The 12,361-nt window shown below is 38.1% G+C and overlaps 1 protein-coding gene across 4 annotated transcripts in view; it reads left to right on the top strand.

Moving 5' to 3' along the window:
• Positions 1-12,361, top strand: part of TNKS (tankyrase) — a 209,561-nt gene that overhangs the window by 155,769 nt on the left and 41,431 nt on the right. For all 4 annotated transcript variants that reach the window (XM_042934429.1, XM_042934426.1, XM_042934427.1 and 1 more), the window contains 3 exons: positions 1,867-2,038; positions 8,473-8,552; positions 12,214-12,359. In XM_042934429.1, the coding sequence (XP_042790363.1) occupies positions 1,867-2,038; positions 8,473-8,552; positions 12,214-12,359 (398 nt within the window). The remainder of the gene's footprint in view (positions 1-1,866; positions 2,039-8,472; positions 8,553-12,213; positions 12,360-12,361) is intronic.

The raw sequence follows: 12,361 nt of genomic DNA on the forward strand, positions 1-12,361 counted from the left end.
CACACATTGAAGGTGAAACGAGTGTTGAATTTACTGAGAAACCCTAGGTCTGTCTCTGCCATTGCATTGCTAAGGTATTTTCAAGGATAATATTGACCAAAGGCAAACTTTACCTTTTGCAATGACTTTAGAAACGAACATCTTCATAAAATGGGGTTCCAGGGTGATCTAATAAAGCTAGAGCATAGCAGGCCTATCACATTGTGATGAAAAAATATAGTAGAAAGGAAGGGAGTGTGAAAGTAAATTACAGATGGTCTTAAATGACATGCTGAAGAATTCAAGGTTATTTGAAGGCACTGAAGAGACCGTCAGTTTGAGCTGAAGAATAACTTTAGGTAATATCTGAATTTTGGAGTAGTAATTCTCAAACCATGTTACCGTGGTTTAACAAGCTGTATTGAGAATTTCTGTCACTCTGATTAAATAATTTAGTGAGTTTCTTATGCAATTTCCAGAAAATCATTAATGATTAGAATATTCCCAATTTTAAGTTTTTCTCTTGTGGTGAAGTAACAGAAATGTTCATAGAAAAAGTCAAGAAATTTAGTTTGGTAGCTTATGTTTTCCATCAATACATGGTAATGGCTGTGTTTTTATGTTGCCTGTATAAACAGTCGCTTTTCTGCTGGCAAATGAGATCTAATTAAATATGTCAGTATTTCATGGCAAATTTTGTGAAACACCATTAAGAATTTAGATGAACCTTTGCCTGAACAAGTGTGACCGCCTTACTAATAATGATGAAAGACTGGAGACATAGAGATCAGTTGTCTTAAATATTTTCTTTCCTTAATCTTGTATTTATTTGGTGAGTGTGGACAAATGCTTAAAATAACCTACTAGCATATATTTGTGAATTCACTACATGTCCTTAAGAGGAGCTTTCTAGAGGACCGAGAAAACCTATATAATACAATCCATATTCTCAATAGCCATGACTTTAACTTGGTGAACAAAAACTACCCAGGTGTTATAATTTGTAAGATAGTGCTAACTTGACATGGATATTTGGAAAGTCAGTAACCATCAAGCCTTTAAGCAACAAAAACACTTCCTGAGAGAGATGAGACTTGCACTGGATTTCATAATCCAGAAAGGCAGACAGAGGGCTTGTCTGAAAGGAGCAGCATATACAATGAACAGGGACTGTGGTCTGATTGGAATAGAGGGTATTTACTGGGGCATCCTGGATATTTTGGGGGACCTCCTGGAAAACAGGTTTGATCAAATTATGAATGTGATTCCAAAGCTTAATGTTGTCTTAAACAGTCTGAAGACTAGCTAAATGATTCTTCCTTTATAACTCTTCAAAGTTTTAAAAATGGAACATCTGAACCTTTAAATCTTTCTGGTCGGCGGCGGGGGGGGTTGTTAAATGTGTTGGTAATTCAATGAGAGCATTCTGTTATAATTATTTACTAAAATTAGAAGAGAAATGTAATTAGCTACTTTGTCTTTGCCTACATACCCTGCTGTCTTTATATTACAGGAGCAAGTTTGGTAAAACCCATTCATCCAGAAGTATTTAATGTGCATCTCAGATGTGGCAGGCAGTGCAGGTCAGGGTCCCTCCCTCAGGGATCTCACATCCTAGTTGTTGAGGGGAGTGGCCGGGCGTGGAAGATGGACAGGAAGACAGTACTCAGGGAAAGGATGAGTATGTCGTCATTTGTATTTGGAAGGTGGTGAGACTAAGAAAGGGATATTTTTTCAGAAGCAGAAAACAAAGGTTAACAGTGAATAGTCTGTGGCATTTTTCAAAAACCTTTGACAATTTATTTTTCTCGTAGAAACTTATTTGCTAGGGTGTAAAAGGGAACAAATAGATGCTCAATGCCGTGTGCCCACCCAATGATCTTTCAGATGAACGCACTGGACACTCTTGGTCAGACTGCTTTGCATAGAGCTGCCCTAGCAGGCCACCTGCAGACCTGCCGCCTCCTGCTGAGTTACGGCTCCGATCCCTCCATCATCTCCTTACAAGGCTTTACGGCAGCGCAGATGGGGAACGAAGCCGTGCAGCAGATTCTGAGCGGTGAGTTAAAGCAGATGAATGGTGAGGTCTCGGCTTCCCGTTTCACGGCCACCGATCTAAGCAGACAAACTTTGCACCGCTTGTTTTAAGTAGCTCCTTGGAAGGCTTTCTTTGCCTGAGCATCTCTCATACCTCTCCTTGCTCCCAGTTTAGCCTGAGACCCTCCCTATCAGGCTTTTTGGTGGAGTGAGGTAGGTGTCATGAGAAGGAGACCTATGCTCTGTTTTTTCAGTTTTAAATTGAAAGTCCGACTCATGGGTGTGACAACCAGAGGTGACTTAAGGCTCATATAAACAGTGTGGAATTATGGTAGCTCTCAAATCTATCAAATAGAGAAAATTAGAAATCACTCATATGGTAATGATCTTTAATTGACTGTTCTTACATATGTGATAGCCTGACCTGCTTTTTTGTAATTCTTACCTTCATTGTGCCATTATGAGATTATCTTGTTTTTTTTTTCTAGCTTAAATATAATTATAAAATCTTGCCGAATGGTAGTGCCTTCCTAGAACAGTATTAGATATTTTAACTCTTTAACTTGTTGAGGGAAATCAAAGGTAAACAGATATGAAAGTAGATTAGTTTCCCAAGCCCCCAAATTAGAGGAAATAACACAGTCTAGCTATTAAAAAATGGTGGACAGAATTAATTTGGTGTAATTGACTCTTCTTTCCCATCCCTTTTATTTTGTCTGTGGGTCATATCTGCTCTAGAATGACATAACCGACTGGAAGAGTTAAATGGAGAAGGAAGGCTACAGACTAGTAATCCCGAGTCCCAGTTTCTTTCTCCTGCCTGTAACCCAGTAGTTCTTTACGCCATCAGGCACAGTGCCCCCTTTTTGTAATGAATATTCTATAACATCCCCTTTTCTTATACAGAAATGAAATGTATAAATAATGTGACCTACCTTTACAGCTACCTTCTAAAAACTCATATTAAATGCCCTAACTATAATATAAAGAATGACAGTAAGTTACAATAAAATAATTTATGATTATTGTAATAGTAATAGCTTGGGTAAAACTACACTAGAAGATAAAAATATACCCCACAAATATCTGAAAGACCCCCCAAAAGTACAACACAGTTGAGCATCACAGCTGTCTACTAAAATAGGGAACTTTCCAGACTTGTGGAGCTCATATGTGTTAGAGCTGAATCAGAGCTAACCAACCCCCTAAGAGTGTGCCACACTGTAAGAGCTAGTAGTTAGGATTTACTTTCCTCAGGCTAATTCATTGGGAGGTAGTATCGTTCAACTTCAGTCTTAGATGGTTGATCTTGAGTTGAAGTAAGCCCTATCTAGGACACCTTTACTATCAAAACTAATAAGATCGTAAAGGAATGAAATTTCCTGTTATAGGATTTCAAGCTTAAACTATGAAAAACATGACTTCATTTAACTTCCTGTTTCTACAGAGCAATAGAACATTTACTTAAAGGAGGTAATCATGCTTTGACTAGGAAATAGTTCTGCCTTCCCAGTAAATTCTAATATAATTCCAAAAGGTGTGATTTTTGTTCAAACATTCTAAATGTTTTTCTTCTGCTTTTTACCAAGAACCATTTAGTGCTGAATTTTCAGTTAGTTTCTTTAAATTGTAACCATAAATCAGGCAAACAGATAGCCATCACGTTAAAAATTCTTAATAATACTACGCATAATTTAGAGATAATTGACAAAATGGAGAAGAAAGGATTGAATAAATTAGGCAGATTTGATCCATTAATGTTTCTTAAATGTCTTCTAAATCAATGCAATTAGAGTATATGACTTCTGGTAAAAGATAAAATTAAATACTGAATCACAAATGAAATATTTTATTCAATTATTCTGATAATTCTTCTTAGAAGTTTGTTTGGAAGATAAAACATTAAATAGGTAATTAAATGCTTAACATAGGATATGCCAGAACTTTTTGGTTTAATTCTTAATATTCTTTATTGATATGGAAAAATAATACAGTAGTAGAATTATATGATAAAATCTTGCCCTTAGAAAGGTTTTGAAATGGGAATTGTTTTTTGGAAGAGGAGACAATTTTTTTTTAATTTTTAATTATTTGAGAGAGAGAGCACGCACACGAGTGGGAGAGAGTGGCAGAGAGAGGGAGGGAGGGAGAGAAAATCTTAAGCAGGCTCCATGCTGAGCGGGGCTTGAGCTCATGACCCTGGGATCATGACCTGAGCTGAAACCAAGAATTGGATGCTCAACCAAGCCACCCAGGTGCCCCGAGGATACAATGTTTTAAATTAATATTTCTGTGAGCAACTTGAGTATCTATAGTCTGTGGACCATGTACTAGCTGGACTTTTTGCTTGTACCTAAATTTACTAATCCAATTCCAGTTTATATCTCTAATGACTCCTAAAAGAATGCATCAGTCATATAGGATACATACCAGGTTATTGGAGTTCTGTTCTGGGTAACATTTTTATGAAGATACATTTAACTAATAATGTTGATACCAGGTTTAAGATCCACTTTTAGAAACCTGCACTTCCAGCTCTCAAGTCAGTAATTGCCAATAGTTTACATTAATAAAGTTTGAATTAGGGGTGCCTGGGTGGCTCAGTCGGTTGTGTCCAACTCTTGGTCTCGGCTCAGGTCATGATCTCATGGTTCATAGGTTGAAGCCCCACATCAGGCTTCATACTGACAGTGCGGGGCCTGCTTGGGATTCTCTCTCTCTTTCTCTGTCTGTGCTCCTCCTGCACTTGTGCACTTGCTCACTCTCTCTCAAAATAGTTTAAAAATAAATAAATACTTTAAAAATAAAATAAAGTTTGAATTGTAAACTGTTGGCAGTATTTATGTCAAAATTAATGTCAGCAGCTTTTTATAAACCAGAATTTTATTTATTTATTTATTTATTTATTTATTTATTTATTAAATGTTTATTTTTGAAAAAGAGAGAGAGACTGAGAGAGACAGAGCACGAATGGGGGAGGGGCAGAGAGAGGGAGACACAGAATCCAAAGCAGGCTCCAGGCTCTGAGCTATTAGCACAGAACCCCACATGGGGCTCGAACTCACGAACCCTGAGATCGTGACCTGAGCCAAAGTCAGACACTTAACTGATTGAGCCACCCAGGCGCCCCAATGAACCAGATTTTTAAAACATGATTTCAGAAGATTTGACTTTTTTCTCCAGACCTGCTTTCTCTATATTCTGCTGTGTCCAGTGTAGTAGCTACTAGCTACTTGTGGCTAAATTTAAATTAACTAAAATTAAATAAAAATTTTAAATCTGTTCATCATTTGTCCTAACCACATATGACTAGTGGCTACTATATTACCATAGATAAAGAATATATCCAGCATCACAGATAAATTTTTTTAAACAGTATGTTTAGGCTAGACCTTGCCATGAATTATTCTTTTTTTTTAATGTTTCTTTATTTTTGAGAGAGAGAGAGTGTGTGAGCAGGGGAGGGGCAGAGAGTGAGAGAGACACTGAATCCAAAGCAGGCTCCAGGCTCTGAGCTGTCAGCACAGAGCCTGACGTGGGGCTTGAACTCATGGACCACGAGATCATGACCTGAGCTGACGTCACTCACTTAACCAGAGCCACCCAGGCACCCTAGAATGAATTATTCTGACTGTATATTCCAGTGTGACTATTCCATTACTTTTACCTAATCATTTATAGAGGTAGGATTTGGAGATTTATAAGAGCTAAATTAAATACTGAAATCCCCACTTACATTTGCACATTGAAATAAGTCAGTAAGACCTATTGCCAGTCCAGTGACAGCCAGTCTACAGGAGACTTGTTTTTGTTCTGTTTTGTTTGTTTTTTAATAGCAAACTGCCTTCTGACCTTTGGAACTTTCAGTTTGGGTTTCTTCTCTTTTCTTTTTTTTTTTTCTTTTCTTCTCTTTTATTTTCTTTTTAAAATTCTGGTAAGCCAGAATAGAATTGGAGAAAAAATTAGAAGCCTATCTTTAGCCTTTGACTCTAAGTGAAATCTTTAATTTCATACTCTGAAAAAGCCAGTGTGCTCATAAAGGAATTTACTGATACAGTACTTTGCATATCAGCTACTCTTATTTTACCTATGTTCCCTTTTAACTTCATTTTTATATCCTTCTTTTAATTCTGTTTCTCTTTGTATGAAGCTCCTGGGTGTATACATATCCTTTCAGCTACTACTTTGTTCCCAGAAATGAATCTGTTCTAAGCCTGTTCAGGATTTATAATGGATGCAAAGGTCTATAATTTCTATAGTAATTAATCAATATCTTTAAATAACTACTTTCTACTCTTTGACAAGGAGTAAGAATTTCTCCATAGTTCTCAGAGATATTTTTATATTTGCATAAAAATTTTTGCTTGATTGTAAAGTTATAACCCTTTGCAAGTAGTCTGTATCAAGACCAATATGCCAATTTCAAATAATTGATAGAATGAAAACACTTATCCATACGAGCAGTATCCCTCAAATGCTAGAATCTGAAAATATCCAAAGTTCTAACTCTATAGACATAAACAACTGTCATTTCACTTTGCGAAATATTACCTATATACATCCAAAGGATGTTTCTGTGAGCTCTGCCAGCTGCGAGAATTACTGTCACAGAGACATAATATCCACACCGACTCTCTCACCCACTAATGCAGCAAAGTCGTGCACACCGAGAAAGGAGGCAAATGAGACAACAAAGAACAGGATAAAGGCAGCCAAAGAAAGAGTGATGGTGGGCCAGACACACTGACCCCAGTATAAAATAGCATGGTGGAAGTCAGTTCAGCAAATGCTTTCTGAATGTTCTCTGTGAAAAGGACCTTGAAGACGAGCAAGACTTGATTTCTTTCCTCGACAGTTCCACAAATTAATGAATAATAAGCTCTTGTCTAAAGAAAAATACTTATTGATGTTTCAAAAATGTACTTCATTAAATGAAATATTTTCCTCTCCTCCCTTTAATCTTAGCATTTTATCCGCTAAGTAATATCATGACTAAATAAACACAGTTTATCTTTTATGGAAGAGTTCTCAAAACTTATGCTGTAAAAGCCACTCTTCCTGAATGAAGCACTTTAGAAAGAGCTGAAGTTGTTTCTTCTGAAATCTAAAACCTTTTCATAGCATCACTTGATCTTCCCATGTAGACAGAGGACTCAAGGAAGGATCTTTGATCAAAAGATAATGTAATTTTAAATCTGCAAGAGGATTTAAGGGAACCCAACACTCAGTTTATAGGTGCAAAAACTAAGCTATTAAGTGATTTGTCCATCATCACTGTTAAAATCCAGATCTCCTGGACTTCACTCCTTTTGTGTTACGTGAGTGTGTATACACATGTGCAGTAGAAAGGCCAACGTAATGTCCACAAACATATTTTGAGTGACATATTTGTACATTGTTTTCTTTAAAAAATTTTTTATTTGGGCCTACGTGTAATGAATTTTTGGTTTATATTAATCAAAACACTTCATCTGTTAACTTCATACATCTGGACCTAATGGCCTAATCTAATTATATTCCATTTGGCATTTCTGTCACATCTCCCAATTGTACAGACATTTTTTATTGCATTTCCCTGAAGCCATTCAATAAATGTGAATTAATGTGAATTTTAGTACACTGATTATATTTTCTGAGATCACTAATTTTGGGAGTAGTATTTCTGTTTCCAATTGAGGAAGTTGAGGCCAAAAAGAAAAAGGCTAAACATTGAATACTGAAAGTTGAGTGGCTTCCCTAGGTTTCCACAACAAAATCAATGGCAAAGCTTTGCGAAAGCACTTGGTAAGACCAAAGTGTCATAAAGATGTTCTTGATACTGTGTTCTATGTTTCTTTATTCCCTTTTGCCAAGTTTTGGCCAGAAGATTTGAAAGCTAGCATAGTAGGGACAGAGAAGGATTTATGTGTCTTCGAATTTATTTAAATGTAGCTTAGGATGGGGGTGCCTGGGTGGCTCAGTCACTTAAGCATCCAACTCTTGATCTTGGCTCAGGTCATGATATCACAGTTTGTAAGTTCAAGCCCCACATTGCACTCTATGCTGACAGCATAGAGCCTGCTTGGGATTCTCTTTCTCTCTCTCTCTCTCTCTCTCTCTCTCTCTCTCTCTGTGCCCATCCCCCCTCCCCCACTCTCTCTCTCACTCTCTCTGTGCCCACCCTCCCATCCCCCACTCTCTCTCTCACTCTGTCTGTACCCAGCCCCCGTCCCCCACTCTCTCTCTCACTTTCTCTCAGAATAAATACTTTTTTTTTAATGTGGCTTAGGATGAGATGGATGTAAATTGAAATAAGAAGCCACTTTTTTCTCATCTGAAAACAGTTTAGAAAATCCATAGATTATATCTCAGGAATTTCTGACCCCTTAATCCCTCTTTCCATTCACCAAGTGATTTTCCTTCTTAACTCTGTGATTCCTTAAAACCTAACACTAATCTCTCCTCTCTTTTATTCAGAAAGTACACCTATACGCACTTCTGATGTTGACTATCGGCTCTTAGAGGCATCTAAAGCTGGAGACTTGGAAACTGTGAAGGTAAATCAGCGCTTTTAACATCTTGGGTGGCACTATTGAACTTTGCTAACCAATTCATTTTAAGCTTATAAGTGAAACCATTCAAATCCAAACAATGAAAGGGAAAAACAAAGTCGATCCATAAACCAGGAAGATTTCCTAGTATGTGCTTTATATCCATTAAACCAGTTTTAGTCACTTTTCTTCTGATTATATGAAAGCTCTTTTATTTTCACTTATATTAATGAAACTGTTACTTTTGGCCACACTCATAAATTTCTAAGCTAGTTCAAGCCCAGATAATAGTACAATAAATTTCAAAACAATGTTTCTTCAACTTTTCCAAGAGATTCTCAACAATTGCTCTAGAAAAGCATTCTTATGATCCTGCAACCATTTGGAATTACTTATGTACAGAGGATGGATTTTCTTTTCTATGTAACTCTGCTTGCCAGGAAAATTTTAACAGCCGTTGTTTGTGGTATAGAAACATGGTTATAGATTTAATTTTTTTCAAATATGAAATAATAGTCTGATCTTGAATATGTTTTTTAAAAACACACACTTCCGGGGCGCCTGAATGGCTCAGTTGGTTGAGCATCTGACATCGGCTCAGGTCATGATCTCACGATTTGTGAGTTCAAGCCCCGTGTCAGGCTCTGTGCTGACAGCTCAGGGCCTGGAGCCTGCTTCAGAGTCTGTGTCCCCCTCTCTCTCCGCCCCACCCCTGCTTGTGCTCTGTCTCTCTCTGTCTTTCAAACATGAAAAAACATTAAATAAATAAATACACTTCCTATCTGTAACCACTCATGCAGGGGTGATAGAAAGAGGTGGCATTTTGTTCTTGTTTAGGGGTTGGTCTTGTGGTTTCGTTTGTTTTTCTTTCTTTCTTTCTTTCTTTCTTTCTTTCTTTCTTTCTTTCTTTTAAAGAAAGGCTAATGTGAAATTGGGACTGATAGTCGTAACTTTATTTTTTACAAACTAAACTTTGTCACTTATTAAGCAAACTCTATTTTTGTGATTTTTAGCAAACTACCTTTAGCATTCTTTCTGGTTGAAAATGACAATAAATGCGCAGAAATTTTATTTTTGTTTCAGTATGTGGCCATTTCTAACATCTCTTCCATCTTACAAGAACATCTAAGTTATTTAAAGAAAAAATAGTAAATTTCAGTTGTAATAGCCACTGGGGAGAAATCTTAAAGTTCTCTTAGATCTAAAATTATATACTTTTTATTTTCATAATTAAAATTACATACTTCTTGTCATTTGAAATGTATCCTAATAACAGAAAATCTTTAGGGGCACCTGGGTTACTCAGTCAGTTAAACATCTGACTCTGGGTTTCGGCTCGGGTCATGATCTCATGGTTCCTGGGATCGAGCCCTGTGTCGGTCTCTGTGCTGACAGCACAGAGCCTGAGCCTGCTTGGGATTCTTTCCCTCCCTTTCTACCCCTCCCCTGCTCATGCGTGCACACACACTGCCTCTTGCACTCTCTTTCTTTCTGTCTCTCAAAATAAATACACTTAAAAAAAAAATCTTTAAATAGAAAAGTGATCAGGACTCCTTTTCTGCATCACAGCATTGATAATCTGGGCTCCAGACTTACTACATGTGCCCATTATCATTAAATTAATCGTTTAGTATTTCCCGAATATGTAGTTCTTAATTCCACATGTTCTGTATGTACTGATAGGCAAATATACCACAGCTTTCAGGTTTCTGAAACAATCCATTCACAGTAAAGGCCAAATAATTTTTTATGAATGGAATGGAAGTAGAAGAAAAAAAGCAAAGGACAGACTGAGAATTAAGTGTGGTAGGTTGCTTTCCCTATAGGCTTCAGAAAGTATTTTTAAAAATTAGGAATTAGAGGCAAGGCTGTCTGCTGAGTAAAGCAGACAGCTTGACTGAAACTGTGGAGACCAGGTGAGAAAGATGTGAAATTCTTTGGCACTCAAAAGAAAGTGAAATGGAACAGAGAATGAAGAACTTTCAAATATTAGAAATCAAATATTTAATAAGCAAAATGAGCTTTTATTTTTGGGGACCTGGCTAAATGAGCTGTGTTTTATTCCCTACCTCATCCCTGTTTTGCCAATATTCTCTGCATGGAAAAAAAGTGAATTTAGAGTATAACAGCCTAAAGAGCCACCAGCAGCAGCATGAAGCAGCTTTCATCACGTAGGATACCAGTAGAAGGTGTTTGCTACCAATGTTTGTATCCTTTCGTTTTACTTTATGTGTTTATTCTGTTTTTTGATTCTATAGTATATGTATTAATGTAGCCACAGATTCACTTGTCGTGAAAGGATAAGATGTATGACCTGGCCAGATGACAGTGGCTCTTCGGAGTTTAGAGTCTGGGGCTTTTCCACATAGAGCTGATGAGATCGTAGGCTCTCCCTTATGGCCCAGACTTCCTTCTGTCATGTAAGCATTGTACCACCTGAAAAGCCCTGTTTCTACCCTACCAACGTTGAAGGCGCCTCGTCAGTAAATCCGTAGAAACAGATGCCTTCCAAGGTCCTAGTTTTTATATAATCGTAGCTCATTACAGTGGCAGGAGTGGCAGCAAGATTGTCAAATGCCTGGAAAGTCCTGCCGTCATACCTTGTAGCCTAGAAAATGTCACTGTTGTCTCGGCTTTTTTGACTGTTCTTCTATTACCTTTCTTTACATCACTTCCCTGAACGAGGGCAACTAAGACAGTAAGCAGGGATCGAGCAGAAAGATCAAGAGATCACAAATCAGGAAAACCGGGTCTGGGTCTTCATTGTACCTTTACCTCGCCAGCTCTATGAAAAAGGACAAGCTACTTAGCCTCTCTGAACCTTGGTGTATTTATCTGTGAGATGGAGATGATGAGCCTCTTCACGGACAGTAATTCTCTCACTGAAAGAACATGAGATTCTAAATGAACTGTGGATTATTATTCACATACCGTTATAATTCATCTATCACCACCAGTGGCACAGCCTACTGGCCTTTCTTTGCTTCCCACTGCCGTGTAAGCAGACAGAATGGAGCTTGTGCTGAGACAGTAGCATTCGGAAGGAGACGAAAGGGAAGGCGAAACACTAGAGCATGACTGAAATCAGTCTGACTCTATGAGTCAGACGGACATCTCCCAAAGATCAGCTCAAGCCCTGGTGACTGCCCGGCTTTGCTGTAGTGGGTCAGGGGGCCGAGTGGGTGGCCCAGGCAGAATTTGTTTTTTCTGGAGGCTTTCTGCTTGCCATATCCGCAGAGCCAGGAGCTCTGGGTGGTTCTGCAGTCAAGCAGGGTCGGTCTTGCTTGAGGAAGGAGTGGCCGACCGCGTGCAGGACCGTAGACGCGCTGTGGCGGTCAGTCTCAGGGAGAAACGCCCTGTGAGGATGAAAAATGAAGGCATCATTTGCCTTGGAAAGCCTTGCTTTATGCCGGGTTTTTCTTTTCGATTAGGATTTTGGCCAGGAAATGATGAAAAAAAGATTAAATTGCTCTGTAAACAGTAAGAACATTTGTAGACACTGTGAAGCCAGGCATAGTGTTGATTTTTAAACATCACTTGCGTGATCCAATCTTTGGAAATAAATATTCATTAGAAAATTACAGTTTATCTAAGATGCCTGCGGTATTTTGGAGCAAAACCTATGAATAAATATTAATGTCCTTTGTGTGTGTGTGTGTCACTAAAGCAACTTTGCAGCCCTCAAAATGTGAATTGCAGAGATTTGGAGGGTCGGCATTCTACACCTCTACACTTTGCAGCAGGCTACAATCGTGTGTCTGTTGTGGAGTACCTCCTACACCACGGGGCCGATGTCCACGCCAAAGACAAAGGGT

The sequence above is a fragment of the Panthera leo genome, chromosome B1, assembly GCF_018350215.1.
Source record: "Panthera leo isolate Ple1 chromosome B1, P.leo_Ple1_pat1.1, whole genome shotgun sequence".
Classification (NCBI taxonomy): Eukaryota; Metazoa; Chordata; class Mammalia; order Carnivora; family Felidae; genus Panthera; species Panthera leo.